The sequence below is a fragment of the Lissotriton helveticus genome, chromosome 11, assembly GCF_964261635.1.
Source record: "Lissotriton helveticus chromosome 11, aLisHel1.1, whole genome shotgun sequence".
Taxonomy (NCBI): domain Eukaryota; kingdom Metazoa; phylum Chordata; class Amphibia; order Caudata; family Salamandridae; genus Lissotriton; species Lissotriton helveticus.
Genome location: NC_136072.1, coordinates 822,329,359 through 822,347,797, shown reverse-complemented (window position 1 = coordinate 822,347,797; position 18,439 = coordinate 822,329,359). Strand labels below are relative to the sequence as shown.

Below are 18,439 nucleotides of genomic sequence, written 5' to 3'. Positions count from 1 at the left end.
CGGGCTACACTGTGATCTAAAATTGAATGACTGCCGGATGCTGAACTCATTTCAAGAGCAAGACTCCTGCCAATTATTCTGTTTACACTACTGGGGGAATAACTATCCATTTGCAAGCGTGACTTTATCTGAAGTCAATGAAGCTGGCTGCAAGGAAGAGCCTGACTCAGCTGGAGGACAGCCAATAATTGTCCGCGGAAAAGAATTGGAGGATGGCCAATAAGACAGGCACTACTCGCTCCAAGAGGGAGTAGCCCTCCCTTTACATAAACATTTACTGGGAACCAGGCCATCTCGGTCTCGGACGGACTGTCTCAAGGTTAAAAAACACATTCCTTGTACGTCATAACATATCTCTTCCCAGGCAAGAGCTTTTCTAACTTTAACTGAAGCAAACTTTAAAACGTGGTAAAAAGTAAATTAATAAAGACATATATTTTTCTGTAACTGAGTGACATGCTAGCATTTTAAAATAATTCTGTACTGCTACTAGCTGCAAGGGAAAAAGAAACAGAACAAAACAATCATGGCATGGAAACACACCATATTTTACTTTTTTGAAAACAACATGTCGAACTCCTTAATTCTGCATTGCATAACCAATATTTTCATAAGTAAGTGTGTCAGCTTTTCTATTCTACCTATTAAAAGGGCCAGATTCATACTTTTTCAAAAGGCCATGTTTTCTAATTTAAGTGGGGACTGTTCTCTGCACATATCAATTGAAGCAGCCTGTCAAAGTACATAGGTCAGTCTTGAAACTAAATGCAAATTAAACTAATGTAGGGGACACATAGCAATGCATTAAGATGGTAGTGTATTATAGCTATCAAAAAGGGCCATGTTCATTAATTTACAAATAGCCACTTTCCTAAGTGAGTGGGATAACTGTCACACGCTATTCTAAAGGGCAGCTTGCATTGGGAAAAATATTCTGTAGAAACATTCCTATTTAAAAAATACACTGTTCTATTACACTAATAAAAACGCATTCTATGATGGGTCTGTTTCATATTTTCTTTCCAACCGTGAAAACATTGAAGCACTCTTTGTGCAAACCTTTATCTCAATTCGACTGGTCTATTTACAACTATACCGACCTCTGAGCCAAACACCCTTAAGGCAAAACCCTTACAAATACACTTCTTTACTCTCCATGCAACATTTTACCATTCAATCTGCAAACTGAATACGCCCATTGGATAACATGGCAAATCGCACCCCCGCACAAAACATGCTTTTTCCACCACTTCCACAGCTCAGATCCCTTTCAAATTTGGCATCACAGTAGTTCAAGCTATTCCCTAAATCCTCACCAAAATCCCTCCACTGGAACGGGTACGAATTTCCGCTCAAAAACACGCCCCCCCCCCGCAAACACCAAAAAAAAAAAACGCCAAAATTCCTCAACACCTTGTTAAAACAAATACTGCCTTCTCAATAAAAGATATTAACTCTTTGGCAGCCGAAGCACAATCATTCCCCAATGACTGCAGTACATGGGAAAGTCATGAACTCATCTCTCCACGTTATCACATAACACATACGCACATCTTCAAAACATTTTCTCTAAGCACTTGAAAGAGATCCAGCTCTCTCCTGCCTAACGTAACGGCTAGGGACCTGATGATAACATGCTCTGCACAAGCCATAACTACATGGCGCTATTTACAAGCCATATTTACAAGAAACTCAACAAGTCACAAAAATGACACGCTATTCACAAGGCATATTTACAAGGAGCTATACTTAAGAAAATTCAACAAACTAATCACAAGTCTTAATCTCAAGTCGCTATTCACAAGCAACTACAAGCCATTCACAAGGCGTTACACACATGGATGTAACAAACTATTCACAAGTCTTAAGCACAAAGCGCAATTCACAAATAAACCAACTAGTTACTCACAAGGCACTTGCGCAGTCCAGAAGGGACTTGTCTAGATACAAGGAAATGAACTCTTCAGATGTTGTTGGCTTTAATTCTACATACTCTAAAGGGTACAGGTGGTGGCGTACTCTACCTACTGGGTCTTTCTGAGGCGGTCACTTTAGCTAGTTTTTCTGACAGAACGGGATAAATACCAGTTAACAACGGCATTTCTTGGCTTGTTTAGTTCTCTCTGCTTTATTGAATTCATTCTTTGTTCTCCTATGTCACTCTTTGCGCCATAACTCAATGGCGTCTTTCTGAGAGGGTCTTGACTTTCTTTTTCAAATGGCCTTTAGCCCATGCTTATTATACATAAAATGACCATGTGTGTCTCTAGGCCGGATTTTAACTGTCTATTCTAGTAAACCTCTTCTGGTCCCTATCTGACGTAATTTTGAAAACAGAAACCAATACAATGGAAACACAATACACAAAAATAGACTGTAACAATCAACAATCATTCACACTAAACAATTTAAACACTGAAACAGATACAGATACAACCTAAACTGATACAGAGAGTTAAACATGTACTTGAAAAACAGTTTGTGCACTGAAAATACAGTACAACCATACCGGTCCCAAAAAATTGAGACACGTCTTTACCGGGCCCACGTTTAACTTAACCGTGGACACGTCTTTACCGTTCTCATTTAAAATGAGCCCGTCTTGAAACTAGATGCAATCCCCATAGTGGTACTCACCGGGAAAGCAGAACTTGAAACTTGAAGGCCTCGGAAACTTGACTTGACTACGCTTGCGCCTTGGAACAGGTGGACCTCTGGAGACCTCGGACCTTGCTCTCTCACGGGCTGGGCCTCTGGTTGAGACGATCCGCTTTCCTCACCGCCTCACATGGATGCCTGGTCGCAGTCCGTCCTCCTCCGTGGGCCTGAGGGAGTGGCAGGAAGACCTGCTGGTGCGCTTTGAAGTCCGTCACGGCTGTAGAAGGGGGCAAAGACTAGACCCACAACTCCGGCGAGTGGGGAAAGGGATATGTGCCTATTCGGGCGCCAAATTATGTGGTAAATAAAATATTACCCTGGCTGAATTTCTAGGCATTAACAATTAGCATGCATCAAGTGAGAAGCAGAGTCCGTGGTATCTGAGTTAAAATGGGCTTTATTCCAATAACTCGAGTCAAAGGGAGAATATGTTCCATCACCACAGAGGTTCAGGAAGAGTCTTCTAACATTTAATAACAAAACATTATATTATATACTTTTCACTCCTTGTACATAGGAGCAGGCGCAAGACAGAAAATGAGATAAGAACATGTGGGTGTGCATGAGGGTGTGTACTTTGATGAGTCATAGGTAGGTGATAGGTAGGTTTCATAGGTGGGTGGTACACAGAGGAGGAGTTTGCATGACCAGCTCGAACTGTGTCCTAATTGTGCAACTTTGAGCATGACGTGCAATTGACGTGTAACTGGGTGGAGGCTGACTTCCAACCTAGCAGAGAGATCTTTTATGTCAAGGCGACCAGCACATCTAGTACAACTGATATCTAGAGTCAGCAAGCAAAAGAAGCAAAGGTTGTACGTCACTAAAAGACAGAGAGGGCATATTTATTCGTTGCATGAGCTTTCTATGGGTGCAAGCACTGTGATTTACTTAAATGGAGACAGAATGGCTAGGCCTATCTCCCTCGGACGGGTTCTGTGTACTTTTCCTCAGATAACTGTTATTCATAATACTGTCTTGGCCTCTTGCTGGGCTTCTCTCGGCTGAGCTAGAAGTATGCGAGGTCAGAGGGACGTAACTGCAGATTCAGTGTGTCAGGAGTCATGAAACACCCTTATTTCAGAAAAGTGGCTCGGGCTGCGCCACAAAATGGGTTCATTACATATTTATTTAAAAGTGCACAATGCAATGCAAATACATGGGCCTTATGCTAACTTAATGTTTGGGAGACTTTGATGACTGGCATTTCTAATGCAGGACATGATTGCAGAGGCCTAGTGATTCAGGCCACTACGGGAAATATGCATGGGTGACATGCACATGACATGTAACATAGGGTATATGTAGTGGACATATTTTGTCATATTTGGTCAGGCAAAATATCATTTTCCTCATTGGTGAGGCGGATATCATGGGTTAGCTGATTCCATAGTTTGGGGGCCAGGTAAGAAAACGATTCTCCTCCCATTCTGGTTTGCTTGATACGGGAAATGACAAGAAGGCCTTTCCCTTAAGAACGAAGGGTGCATGACGAAGTGTATTTAACTAGTTTAATAGCCAGATAGGCAGGACCCATCTGGTTTAGGCTTTTGAACACTATGCAGCAAATTTTAAAATGAATTCTTTTGCGAATAGGTAGCCAGTGAAGTTTGTGTAGTAGGGAAGCGAAGGGGCACGATAAGGTGCACTGGTTACCAAACTGGCAGCTGTGTTCTGCACCACCTGAAGACTATGCAAGGCAGATTCCTTAGCAGAGATCAGCAAAGCATTGCTGAAATCCAGACGACTGAGTACTAGGGCATGAATCAGGGTTTTGCATGTTGATGAAGGAAGGAAATGGAAAACCTTACGGAGCAGGCTAGGGGCATGAAAGCAAGCTCTTTTAGTTACTGCTATATGTTCATCCAGATTCAAGTAATGATCTATTAGTACCCCTGGATTTTTTACTACTGGCTTGGGAGAAGGTGCTGGGCCTAGTTCTTCTGGCCACCAGCTAGGGGACCAGCTGGTGCCTGCATCATTGAAGAGCATAATTTCTGTCTTCCCTGCATTCAACTGCAGGAAATTGCTCCTCATCCAAGATGTTATGCGGTCACTAGGACTGATGCCCATCCAATTCCAAGAGCAGATGAGCTCATAGATATGTTGGCATCTGCCAAATGTCTGAGCACATTTGATCTAACAGCTGGCTACTGGCAGATCAGACTAGCTGATGACGCAAAGTCAAAAACAGCATTTTCCACCCCTAGAGGACATTATCAATTTGTGGTAATGCCCTTTGGTCTGAAAAATGCACCTGCCACATTTCAAAGGTTGGCGAATAAAGTCTTAACAGGCCTGGAGAACTATAGTGCAGCTTATCTTGATGATATTGCTGTCTTTAGCTCCACCTGGGAAGATCACCTGATCCACCTGAAAAAGGTTTTGGAGGCCCTGCAAAAGGCAGGCCTAACTATCAAGGCCACTAAGTGCCAGATAGGGCAGAGTCAGGTTGTGTACCTGGGCCACCTTGTAGGTGGAGGCCAGGTTCAACCATACCAGAGAAAAATCCAGACAATAATGGACTGGGTTGCTCCAACCACCCAGACTCAGGTCAGAGCTTTCTTGGGCCTGACTTGGTACTATAGGAGATTTGTCAAGGGGTATAGTTCCATAGTGACACCCCTGAATGACTTAACTTATAAAAGAATGCCGAAGAAAGTTGAGTGGACAGTCAGCTGTCAAAAGACATTTGATGACCTTAAGAAGGCCATGTGCACTGCTCCCATTCTGCAAAGTCCTAACTACTCTAAAGAATACATTGTCCAAACAGATGCTTCTGAGTTGGGGGTAGGCGCTGTGCTATCACAATTGAATGATGAAGGTCAGGACCAGCCAGTAGCTTTTATTACCAGATGCTGACCCCTAGAGAGAAACGTTGGTCAGCTATTGAGAGGGAGGCCTTTGCTGTGGCTGTGGGCTCTGAAGAAGCTGAGGCTATACTTGTTTGGCACTCACTTCACAGTTCAGACAGACCATAAGCCCCTCTTATGGCTAAACCAAACTGCTCAGGTGGTCCATTTCCCTACAGGGGATAGACTATACAGTAAAACATAGACCTGGGAGTAACCAAGCCACTGCAGATGGACTCTCCAGATATTTCCACTTGGAACATGAAGACTCAACTGGTCATGGTTAGTTTAATGTCCTGGCAATTGGGGGGAGGGGAGGGTGTGTAGGAGAGTAGGGTCTGCTTCCTATGGTTACCCCTACTTTTTGCTGTGTTTCACTGGTTTTTCGACTTTAGTCTGGCTGTGGCCCTGCTAATCAGGACCACAGCCTAGCTGTTCTCTCTCTGAATTGATATCATGTACTTTAGGTACATACCAGATTGGTTACTGAGTTACCTTGTAAGCTCCCAGTATATGGTAACTTAGGTACCAAGGGCATAGGTACCCCAGAGGCCCATCAGGGGCTGAAGCATGTATTATGCCACCCCTGGGAAGCCTTCCAAAATGGCAACACAGTTCTGCACTTGCAGCCTGGGTAAGGTGGTGTAAACACCCCTTACTTAGATATAGTATACCTATATCTACATATATAAATAGACACATATTAACCTATACGTCACTCCTATAGCAGGCCTTGACAATCCTGAATGCAGAGTGCTTGGTTTAGTGTGAGAGGTTGTCCAAGCATGAGTTGAGCCCCTCTACAGCTTTCGGAAATTCTTCCTTATAGCTGTTCTATGATATAGACATACCATATACTCTTAAGTGCATTATAACCTCGTGGTAAATGCTAACTTTGGTTTGGCTTTATCAAAACATGTCGTGTTTGGTGTCAAACACTTTGGAATCCTACCCCCCACCCACCAGTTCTGGCGGCAGGGGTAGAATTCCACCCTTTTAGACGGAGAAGACATGTACACACTGGTACACCCGGTAAATGTTTTAAAGAGCCTCAGCTTCACAAAATGGATGCTGCTGCCACAGACACGAGTCTGACCTCCTGCTGCTGGACGAAACTCTGGCAGGAGAGGCCTGGACAAAAGGTTTCCTGTCCAGGGAGGTGCTAGCACCTCCCCAGACAGGCTTTAGTGTATTGGGGCAGGGTGGGTTGCATTCAGTGAATGCTTTTCAGACACTGCCTGGGGCACACAAGGTACTCCATTCATTTCCCAGTTCAAACCGGTTGCTGGGGCACTCAGCCCCAGCTCTGGCGCAAAACTGGACAAAGGAGAAGGGGTGTAACCACCCCCTCCCCATGCCCTCCATAGGTGGGGCCCTAGAGTTAGTCCATTCCCTAAACTTAGTATAAGCATATGAACCCAGGGGCATATTATCAAGAACGGCATTAAAATTATTGCCGCTTTAGCGGCAGGAAACTGCCGCTAAAGCAGCAATAATGGGCTTGATAATATGCCCTTGTAAATTCCCATAGAAGCCCAGGTTCTGGTGTGAACCTGGGCTTCTATGGGAATTCACAAGGGCGTATTATAAAGCCCATTATTGCCACTTTAGCGAAAATTTCCTGCCACTAAAGCAGCAATAACTTTAACGCCGTTCTTGATAATATTGACCCCAGTCCCTAGGACTTCATTTCGACTGAAAGACTGAAGAATCTCCCTTGGGGTCAAGGAGTGACCTCCCTGTTCAAACAGGTACCAAAGATGCATCCTGCCGGTCTGTATTTTCGAGGCTCCCGCTGGATCCTGAAGAATCTGTGACACAGGACACGGACTTCCAAACATCTCCGAGGCCGACACGAGTCCCCAGCAGAGCTGAGACCTGTAGCTATCACGAGAGACGTGGGTCCGGAACTCCTGGACATCCTGAAATTTTGCAAGTGCACCTACTTACCGAAGTTTTCCAAAGCTGTGCAGTGGAGTATTTGAAGTCCCTGCCCGAGCACCTTTTGCACCGAAGCAAAGAGGCCTGCAGTCCACGAGTGTTCCGTGAGTCCCCTTTCTTCACGCAGCTCGAGGCTCCTTCGCAATCCCTAGTCCATTGGCTAGTGGGTCCCCATGAAGGATAATCCTTTGTTTCTTGAGCTTTCCTGGTTGCTCCAGACGTGCTCTGACTCCCCTCCAAAGGGTGAGCCCCTCAGACCTTGCTGGTCTGCACTGAAGCCAATCTTGTCATCTTGCGTGGGTTGCTGTTGCCAAGGCTTGTTGGGTCAAATCCGGATTCCGACGCTGCAGCACTTGACATCCTTCGTGGGACAGCTCGAATCCAGCTGCTGGTTGTCGTCGATGCCTCCTGGTCCTCGTGGCTGAAGAGTCAAGCTTCACCTACTTCACCTTAAAGCACCAGACATCGGCTGGCATCTTCTTGTCGCCCTCCTGGTCACTGGCTAGTCACCCAGACTCTGTCCCCTCTGCTTTCAGGTTCTTCAGATCTCCGATCCACCCTTGGATCCACCCGGACACCTTTCCTCTGGTCGCCTGCAGCACTTCTTCGCAGCTCTCCATTGGAATTAACGGCAAAATCCGACACCAAAAGACACCTATGCACCCTGGGTGAAGTAACACGAGTACTCCGTGCTCCCGTGGGGCTTGACTCTCGAAGTGTCCTAGTCTAAAAGGGTTCCATCGTAGTTCACTCCAAAGTGTCCTTAATCTTTAAAATTGTAACTTGCTTTTCCTCCATAGGGAGTCAATGGTGATTCGCGACTGTGTTTAGACACTCCACGCGTCCCCCGTGGGTTTCCTGCGTCCCTACCTTGGGTGGTTCCTGGTTGCCCCAGCGGTTCTACAGGCCCTAGGCCTCACTTCTATCCCCCACGTGGTTTTTATACCACTTTTTTAGTATATGGTATGTGAGGCCCCTAGGACAAAACGTATACTGTGCTAGTTTACTGTGTGCTATTTAAGTTCTTGTATTGTACTTTGACCTCTAGCCTCATAAAGAGACTAGAGGGGTTGTGTTTAGAATAAATACATATATATATTTGATATATACCTTGTGTGGTGTACTTTCATTTAATCATGCAAGAGATTATAGATTGGTAAAACAAGCTGCTTTACATTCCTTCAAGACTTAGCCTGAAGGCTGCTCTCCACAGCTACCACTGGGATAGCTTTCTATAAAGGTTGTCTTAAACCTTGCATCAATAAGGGTCGTTTGTTCTGGTTCAAGGTGCCCACTAGAATAGTGGACTTCATATGCCAGGCCAACTTCTCACAATCGGGGACCCCTTATACTATCACTAAGGGTTCCCTGTGCAGGGTGTATCACCAATAGGTGTACACCATATATTGAGCCAACGAGCCTTCCTCCTACACTGCACAATTATCCCCTCCGACTGCTCACCATCAAAACATCCTTTTTAGTTGCAATCACATCTGCCAGGAGGATGAGCGAGCTGTAGGCTCTATCGTCCAAATCCCACCTATTTACGATATTCCCTGAAAAATCGGTGCTTCACACTAGAGCCTCTTTCCTTCAGAAAGTGGTGACACCTTTTCATGTCACACAATTGGTCACCTTGCCCACTTTCTATGCTACTCCACATTCCTCTAAGGAAGAGGAGTGACTGCACCGTCTGGACCCAAAAAGAGCATTGTTTTTCTATTTTGACTGCATTAAAGATTTATGGGTGGGCGAAAAATTCTTCTTGGGGGTATATTGGGGGCAAAGAAAGGCCGGGAGATGCAGAAATTGACCACCTATCGATGGGTTGTTCTCTGCATCAATATCTTCTATGCTTTGGCAAAGTCGCAGCCTCTTGAAGGCATAAGAGGTCATTCCACCACAGATAAAGCCGCGACCACTGCACTAGCACGTGAAGTCGCAGTCCTGGATATATGCCAGGCAGCAATGAGGGCGTCTCTGCACAAGTTCACCAAACACTACTGCCTGGAAAGTCAGGTCTGCAGGGAGGGGCATTTCACCCGTTCGGTCTTGCAGGACTTCTTAGTTTAGAATTTGCCCGCATTCCTCCACTGGGGTTGGTATTGCTTGGCTACCTATTCAAAGGTGAGGCATTTGCAACTAGATGTTTCGATCAGATTGAGACGTTACTTACGTTTGATAATGCCTTATCTGGTAGAGACATGATCTAGTCGCAGACTCCTTGCCCTGCACTGCAGTCTAGTTTCTAGTGTCAAGGTTGTTCTCTTCTAGGGCCCTACTTTTTTCAAACACACCATTGTCAGTACTCTTCATGGCTCCGTGTTTCTGATGTGGAAAGTCGTGGAAATTAACTGACGTCAGGTTGCCGAGGTGGCGCCTATATAGGTGACGTGGATGCCACTACCGACTGATGACCCCGACGACATCACGCGGAGTTGGCCTACACCCCCTAGCTATGTGCAGGGGCATTGCTTGAAGAAAAATCTTCTGGATCCAGTCTGATGCCTGGGAAATTTGAAGGTAAGGAGTCTGCAGCTAGTTCATGTATCTGGCTTGACCTTTGTTGATAATTTTAGCACGAATACCTCTCCTAATCAATGGTCATATCCTAGGGTTTATATACTGTTTGACCACTGATCTTATTGCAGTTTTTCAAAATAAAACAGAGTTTGGAGACACGAAGACCAATTTGAGAATAACACGGCACAAAATACGTCAGCTCTATCCACATGATGGCTATAAGCGCCCATCTATCTAAACAATAAGCTTGCACACTGTAAGGGGTCATATAATAATGATGTGCCCATTAAGATAAAAAACGTCAGTCTACATAGTGATCATCCATGACAATATCAGCATTTTTGCATGTGCCATAGGAACTGCTCACTTTCTAAAAGAGATTTTTTTTAATCTGGCAGTAGGCACAGAATGATAACAGGCTACCTGAATTAAAACTGCCACGGTGTTCATGACAGACAACTGCACTTGTTTCTACCAGTGAGCATTCCACAGCCCTTTGGGCCAGGCTGGTGCATAAAGCTTAGGAACCTGGCCTGCCGTTCGAATAATCATGGACTGGAATTGGGCCCAAAGTGATTGGTTGTGGCTTGTGCAAGAATTCCATCCATCAATGGTGTACTGCATACAGCCAACATTTTAGATCAGGTAAGTGGGAGATTTTGAAAACAAAATCGGAAGAAAGAATTTTTCCAATTAATTAGTTTTAAACAGAGGTCATTTTGGGTGGGAGACAACTAAAATAAAGCCAGTTTGTAACTTAAAAATTGGGAGTCTCCGTAGTTGGGCGAATCTGGTGCATTTATGTGTGTACTTAGCTCAGCAGCTACCTGAGCCATCCCACATGCCTTCTGCTGTCACTATACTCTTGTGGCTTCTTTCCAGAGAGATATAAAGATAACTCAGGATGTGTCCCCTGATCCACACCCTTCAAAACAGGAGAGTGAAGGTATATAATTAGGCAGACGATATGCAGCTGAATTTCCCGATTGACGAGACGGAGGAATCCAAGGGTTTCTTCCAACATACTATGCTCTTCATTAATGATTGGATGAGTCTCAACTATCTCAAATTAAACTCTGATAAAACAGAGATAGTTATATCCAATAGCAGACGCGATCAGTGGACACCAGCGCATTGGCCAGCTGCATTGGGTACTACACCTATCCCTAAAAATGTGGTCAAAAGTCTGGGGATTAAAATCAATGCCAATCTATTTATGCATGAACACATCAACCTAGTTAACGCATCTTGTGTCTATCACCTGAGGACCTTTAAGAAAATCAGGAAATTCTTCACTTGGGAGGCAAGCATGGTAATCATGCCGGCCTTGATCATATCCAGGCTGGATTATGCCAACACCATCTATTTAGGGATCCCTGCAAATCAAACCCATAGGTTGCAGCTGATTCAAAATCAAGTGGCTAGGCTAGTCTATCACCAACCGAGACATTACCACACTAAGCCACTTATGAAGCAGCTACACTGGCTTCAGGTGATTCAGCTGTCCATGTTTAAGACAGGTTGTATGATTTTTAACGCACTTTACGGGACGGGCCCCAAATTCATATCCGCAAAGATCTCAAGGTACTTACCAAAATAGAATGTCAGATCAGCCATATTGAATATGCTGACTATTCCTAGATTTAAGCGCAAGAGAACGGGTGGCTCTCTCTCTTTTCGGTACTTGGCCCAACACTCTGGAATTCTCTGCCGATAGACACCAGACTAACATCGGGGTACACCAGCTTCAGGATAAAACTGAAAACATGGTTGTTCACCCTAGCCTACTGTTAGAGCTCTTCAGGGAGGCTCTCCCACTCCCCACAGCACCAAGAGACCTTTTGGTATACAAGATCTAAACAAATTCCTCAAACATAAACATAAACATGTTCTCTATAACCTGTTTGCCTACGCCTAAATTGCTTCTGATTCTGGTTGTCTTTACCTCTCTTTCTTTTTTCTCATTTGCTCTGTCATCTACGCACAGGTCCAGGACAGAAAAAGTTAGAACTTTCGAGTCGGAAAAAGTTACCTTTATGTTGACATCGTTACATTTAGGCTCTCATTTTGAGTGGCCAGATAATTCCAAATTGATCATAAATGTTTTTTCAGGTTACAAAATTAGTGCAAACCCCGATGCCACAGATTATCTTTCATTCCATCCAATGGGGTGGTTCTCTTTTTCAGGGGTAGGGGCCAAGGTGTGGCATTAGTATTTTTACCAGCAGGTAATCTGGCCAACTTCTCAGTCAGTTAACTTTTTCATTCCTGTGGTGGCAGATATACATAGACTGATAAGGAAAAACAATGGAACATAGCCAATGGGCTAAGAGTAACCGAGTCACCATAAAGATTACTTTTTCCTTGCCCACGTTGCTGCCATTACATGCTTGGCCTTCCTTTTGTGGTACAGACCAAGTCACACCCTAAGAACTGTCCACATCAGAGCTGTGATTGGCGGTGGATAATCCTTATTGGGGGGGTCCCAAATGCAAGCAAATGACTTGCAGATTGACTAGTTTGCCTTCTTTTTTGTAGTGAGTAACTTGCTTTGCAAGTGACAGTGCCCCTTTGAACTGCTAGAAATTCTGCAGTTCTAGAGCATTGAGTGCCAGATGTTTCTAACCTCACACCAGCCTCGAAATATAGTAATTAACCCCTTCGACGCTCATGACGAGCTGGGCTCGTCATGGCGTAGCCTCCTCGCACGCTCATGACGAGCCCAGCTCGTCACGTAAAGTGCGCTTTTTAAAAACCCAGCGTACGGGCGGAATTCCGCCCGCACGCATGCGGTTAAAGGTGTCATTTCTGTATAATGTTCGTGATCAATGCATTTATTTGGAAAGCACTTGTTGCATGACCAGGGCCGGACTGGGAACCACAACCGGCCCCGGCAACGTGCTCGGCCGGCCCCCCTCCCCACTCCGGGGGTTAGAGGTGCCCCCGAGCTCTTTGCTGGGGTCGGTTTTCGGCCGATTTTGGTACAGGGGCGATTTTGCAGCTATGCTGCAAAAACGGCCTTGTAACAAAAACGGCCCACAGGGACCCAAAACCGGCCCCCACCCGTGCGGCGCACCGTGGGAGTGCCCGGAGCCCGCCATGGCCAGTCCGGCCCTGTGCATGACTTTCGTGATGATAACATAATTTATTTTGTGTGTATGTCTGCCTTTCCTTAACTTGCTGTGCAGGGTCAAGCAGTCAGTGAGCCACAAATCTAGAAAGTAGCTCTGTGTCGAGTGCGTGCATTCTCACAACCAGTTCTGTCTGTTCTTCTATGAAACTTGGCATGTTGAGACTTTAGAGCCCACTCTTGTAATGCAAAAAACCCCCAAACTACACGTTCCTGGTGAGACTGGTGCTGCTCATAAAAACCCAGACTCTCTGTATATGTCACACGTGACCGAGTGCCACTTGACAACACTACAGTCACATGGCAAGAACATCCCTGAAAGATGTGCAGAGCTAGAGCAAAATAAATCATATAACATTATTACCCCGGAAAGATTGGTGGTACTAAGGAATAGTTAGTCTAAAGCTAAGATCACCAGTAAAAGACCAGTAGAGCTGGGTAATGGAAGTCACATGACAGATTTTCCTCTGTAAGACTGGCAGGGCTAGCTCAGATTCAGTCACATCTCAGACCAGCGATGGGTACATTAAGTCGCATGTCAGGGAGACCTCTAAAATGCTGGACCAAAGGGCGATAGAGTTGGAAAAAATTCAGTGACGTCCAAGCACCCTCATACATCCGACTTACTTGGTCTTAGACATATTGCATTACATAATGATAAGTATGCAATTGTGTGTGTGTGTAGTACTCCTGCTTTAAGAGAATTCAGTTCAGTGGTGTCATTGTCTGTCACGTGATTTTATTAAGCCCTCCATTCATAGTCCAGTTCAAACCAGTTCAGGGAGCTGTTGGCTCCCGCGCGAAACTGGATAAAGGACAGGGGAGTATCATTCCCCTTGTCCAGCCCCTCCTTTAGGAGGGCCACCTCAATCGTTCTAACCCTTTCCTTAGGGTATTTAGGGCTTACCTGTGGGTGGGTCCCTAGATTCATCGTGGGACAAGATTAATTTCAAGACACCACTTCTTCTTCTACCTTCTGGGCACTCTGGAGTTCACTGGACTATGCTCTGGGCATCAAGGCTGCAACTGGGAAGACTCCTGCTACTCCCTCCTGATCTTGCCACCCTGCTTGTTTGCTGCAAAGTCCACACCTGTGCTCCATACAGAAACCTTCCAAGGCCTGTGGGCATCCAAGACACCTGAAGGAATCTCCTTTGAAGTGAAGGAGTCACTTCCCTGCATCTGCAGGCACCAGAACTAAGCTGACTGGTCTGCTGATCCTGCGCTCCCACGGACTCCGAAAGGCTTAGCAACACAGATCGTGGTTCTTCATATCTTTTGAGGCCTGCCCTGTCCTCTCACCAAGTTTGAGGCCAGTATCCCTCGTCGGAGCCGCAGAAACCAAACCCCTGTGCACTGCGTTAACTTGCTATTGCAAAGGCTTGTTGGCTTCCTTCATCCAAGAATTTTGGGCTCCCAGTAGCCCCAACCTCAATCATCTCCAATGACCAAGACCTTTGTCCTCACCACAACTCTTGCATTTTGGTGAGGTGCTCGTGGTCCTCTCTCGCCTCCAGTGCCTCCAGCCTGTGGGTCCACTTGAGGTTCATCTTTGAATTACACAGGCTTCCCTGATTGCTTGGGCCTGCCCTGGCTCCCCTGCTTGTGGTGATTCCCCTGGACCTTGCTGGTCCTAACACTGTACCTTCTCCATTTTCCACGCTCCTTGTAGTTGCCAAGGCTTGTTGGTGCTCTCGACGGACACCGACCCCTCAACTCTTGGCATCCGACCTGGAACAGCTGGTGCACTGCTCCTAGTCTTCCACAACATTTCCTGGTCCGCACAGCTGCAGTTCCAAGGTCACCGTCAACTCTCCTGCAACATTCGACATCGATGGCCATTCCCCTTCCGTGCCTCCTGGTCACTCCTGGGTTGCATAGACTGTCCCCTCTGCTTTCAGGTTCCTCACCTATGGTTTACGACTCCACTTCACACCTATGCAACCGGCTTCCCTGGTGTAGGTATCCTGGTTCTTATGGTATACATGTGTGGAGTGGCTCTCCAACCTGCTGTCTTCCATCGGGTGTCTTCAGGGTCCACTGGGAAGGGTAATTTTTCTTTAAAATTGCAACCCTGACTTACCCATTGACTAGTATTGAGCCTGCGGTCGTGTTCCCACACTGCACACGGCCTCTGTGGGGTTCCTGGTTACTTACCTCGGGTGGTTCCTTAGGTCCCCGGCACTTCTACGTCTTCTGGGAAAAGTCTTGCCTTGAGTCGTGGTTCACATTCCACTATTTTAGTATATGGTTTGGTCTCCCCCTGGCGACCACTGTGTATTGGGTGCTACTTACCTGTTTTCTTGCAAAGTATTGTGTGCATTTCCTATATCTCTGGGTAGGAGATATTTGTATATGTTAGAGAGTGTCTTAGAATAAATACATATTTTTATAAATGCACTGTGTTTCGTTTTTACTTAATCTGTACCTATAAGATTATGTTCTGGTAAAACAAGCTGCTTTACACTCCTGGATTAAGCCTGAAGGCTGCTCTCCACAGCTACCGCTTAAAGAGCTTGCTGAGGTTGTCTGAGACCACTAAAATCACGAGAAGGGTTGTCTAGATTAGTGAAAGGTGGCCACTTACATAAGTGTACACCATATACTAAGCCAGCTTATTACATAGCTGTAGCTAGTAAATCACCAAACCTTGTCCTGGGATGAGGGGGACTATAGATAAGAACACCCGATAGAGAAAAGGTGCCTGAAATTTTGATTGAAAAAGATAGAGCCTCCACGCTTTTGTGCTAGATCCAATGGCTTCCTGGCACAGAAGAACTTGTACCGATGAATAATGACTATCCTGCCACCTATTTTGTCTACTTTATCTAAATTGGAGATAGAGTAATCATTAGGAATAGCTAAAGTGATGTCAGGGCCGGAACAAGGGTTGAGACAGGTTTCCGATAGAAATCTTTTTTGCACAGTGATAGTAACTGACACATATCTTCTGTTAAATCAACAAAAAACACAAGTAGCCGAATGCTCAATAAAACAAAACACATGCATAACTAAGGTTGTTCTTAAATCTCACAGGCCTAGCAGTATGTTTGTTTGGGTTTGTTGATGGTAGGGAAGCAGATAAAGAAGCCAAAGTTGGGGAAGCAATTTTTTTCTAAATCAACCTCTCTTTAGCGTGGAAACCCTTGGTTAATATAGAGAAAGTCGGTTTCCAATAGTAGTCGGACGAGATGACTCTTCAAGAGTGTTGGGCATTGAAAGAGTACACATCAGACATGTACAAATATCTGTTCCGAAAAGCCCACCATAATCACTCATGTTCTAATGGAAGCTGTACCCTGGTACGGCAATTTATCTTATAAAAAGTCCATTCTCCACCCTCCACCCTGAGACCCAAGGAACTATGCATACTGTGATAACAATGGGAGGCCCTAAATATGTTCCAGAGCATTATAGCGACATGCAACGCCTACTGGATGTTGTGTCACCCCAGTGCCTCAATGGTACTACCTCACCTGACTCCTACGGTTTTGGAATCAGTACATGACATCTCTGAATCTTCAAGCCACGCTCTCTAGGCATTCTCCTAAAAGAATGATGTCATAGCATGGCAGGGCAGGATCGAGTCAAGTTTCTTGACATATTCCATAGAGGGGAGACGCAGATTGATGAATTGTTCTCTTGTTTTTGCCTCTAGGTGTTCTGGAATTAAATCTCATCCAACTGCCCCGCCCCCAGGAATTTCCTGAGTCCTGCACCCTAGAGGAAAAGAGCTCCACCAAGGTGTCTCATTCAAAGCGCCTAAAGAAGATGTTAATTCCTCGTGATGTACCAAGGACAGTCCAACTCTTCAAGCAGAAGACAGCAAAGGGATGGTGGCCGTGCACGACGATGGAGAATGGCCACCGCAAGATAAGTGTACGTGGCACTGGGGAACGGGGGAGCGGCAGGTCCAGTGGGTTAGGGGTAACGAGGGGTCAGTGGGTGGGAGTTAATTGTTTTGGCCAATGGGGGCAGAGGTCTGTGTACGAGGTGAGGGCTTAGTTATGGAGAGAGGTGTGTGGCCGGTGGTGGGGATTTTCAGCAATGGAAGAATAGTCTCTAAATGTGGGAGTTCCAGGTAAGGGGTCGGGTCTTTAGGCGATGCAGGAAGTTAAGTGATGGTGTTACAAGAATACATCACCATGTCCAATTGATTTGCAAACATTTGCAACCTGAGCTTGGGACCTTTCTCTTGAGTGCCGCATAGGCTTCTTTTCTTTTTATGGTATGCCCCGTAGGTCTACCCAGTGGGAGTCTATTGGCTTTTTGATGCCGAGTATAATGCATAAACGGTTCTCTAACTCAGGGCTAAAACGACTGAAGGAAAGCTATTAAAGAAAAGCTTGACTAGGCACTCCTTTTACTCCCCCCTACCTAATACTAATGTGTAAGCATTGCCCTTGAAGTCAGCTCATCTCTTACTATACACCAAACCTATTGAAATGTAGCCTACTCGAAATCGGAAAGCACTATCTCTGCTTCACTTAAGGAAAAAACACTCAGGTCTTACCTCTTAAGCAACATCAAGGCTTATTTTTGTGACGCACCAGTGGCGTAAAAAATGTGCCATGTTGTGCCATATTTACAAAGTGACGCATCTAGGTAGATGCATTACTTTGTAAACCCCCTGCACCATATTATACCTGCAGCAGGTATAATCTATGCAGGGGGTTCGTTCCAATGCATGAAAGGGTTGTAGAAGTGACGCACTGGAATCTTATAGGACGCAAATGCATCAATATCTTATGCCTGCCTGAAGGCAGGCATAAGACTGACGCAGGAACATTTAACATGGGACTTCCCCATGTGTAATGGCCCATTGCTGGAGTTGCGTCACTTTTGTGACACTCCAGCAATGCGTAATTTTTGCGCCTGCAGATACGTCAGAAATACTGACAGATCTGTAACTCCTTGCGGCATGATGCGTCATACTGTAAATATGATGCATCGTGGGTGTTGCAAGGAGGGTGCAATGAAAAGTGACGCATCGCTGTTTTTTCGCAGCGATGCGTCACTTTTCATAAATGAGGCCCATTACGTCCCCGTGTAACTCCCTTCCACTAGAAGCTCCAGAAGAGCTTCTCAACACCTCTCGCACCCACCCCATGCCCTCTTAGGATCACCCTTCCTTTTTGTTGTACCTCCTACTCTTGTGTAGTGCTTCGCTTCATTGTAGCTTTTGTAGATAGGTTTTCACTATATTAGCCGCATACATGCAGACTTTTCTTATGGATCCTTATCTCAAACAGCGTGATGTGATAAATGAAGATTCTGCTTAATTTTTGTTTTGCGGTACCTCAATTTAACTCATTCAGTAATTTTTATAGCACAT

General features: G+C 45.4%; 1 protein-coding gene across 3 annotated transcripts in view; it reads left to right on the top strand.

Moving 5' to 3' along the window:
• Positions 1–18,439, top strand: part of LOC144792107 (myoferlin-like) — a 3,514,236-nt gene that overhangs the window by 3,190,566 nt on the left and 305,231 nt on the right. For 2 of the 3 annotated variants that reach the window (XM_078666976.1, XM_078666975.1), the window contains one exon: positions 16,763–16,983. In XM_078666976.1, coding sequence (XP_078523102.1) covers positions 16,763–16,983 — 221 coding nt within the window. Of the gene's footprint in view, positions 1–16,762; positions 16,984–18,439 lie in introns of those variants that run through there. The other variant, XM_078666977.1, reaches the window with a different exon arrangement.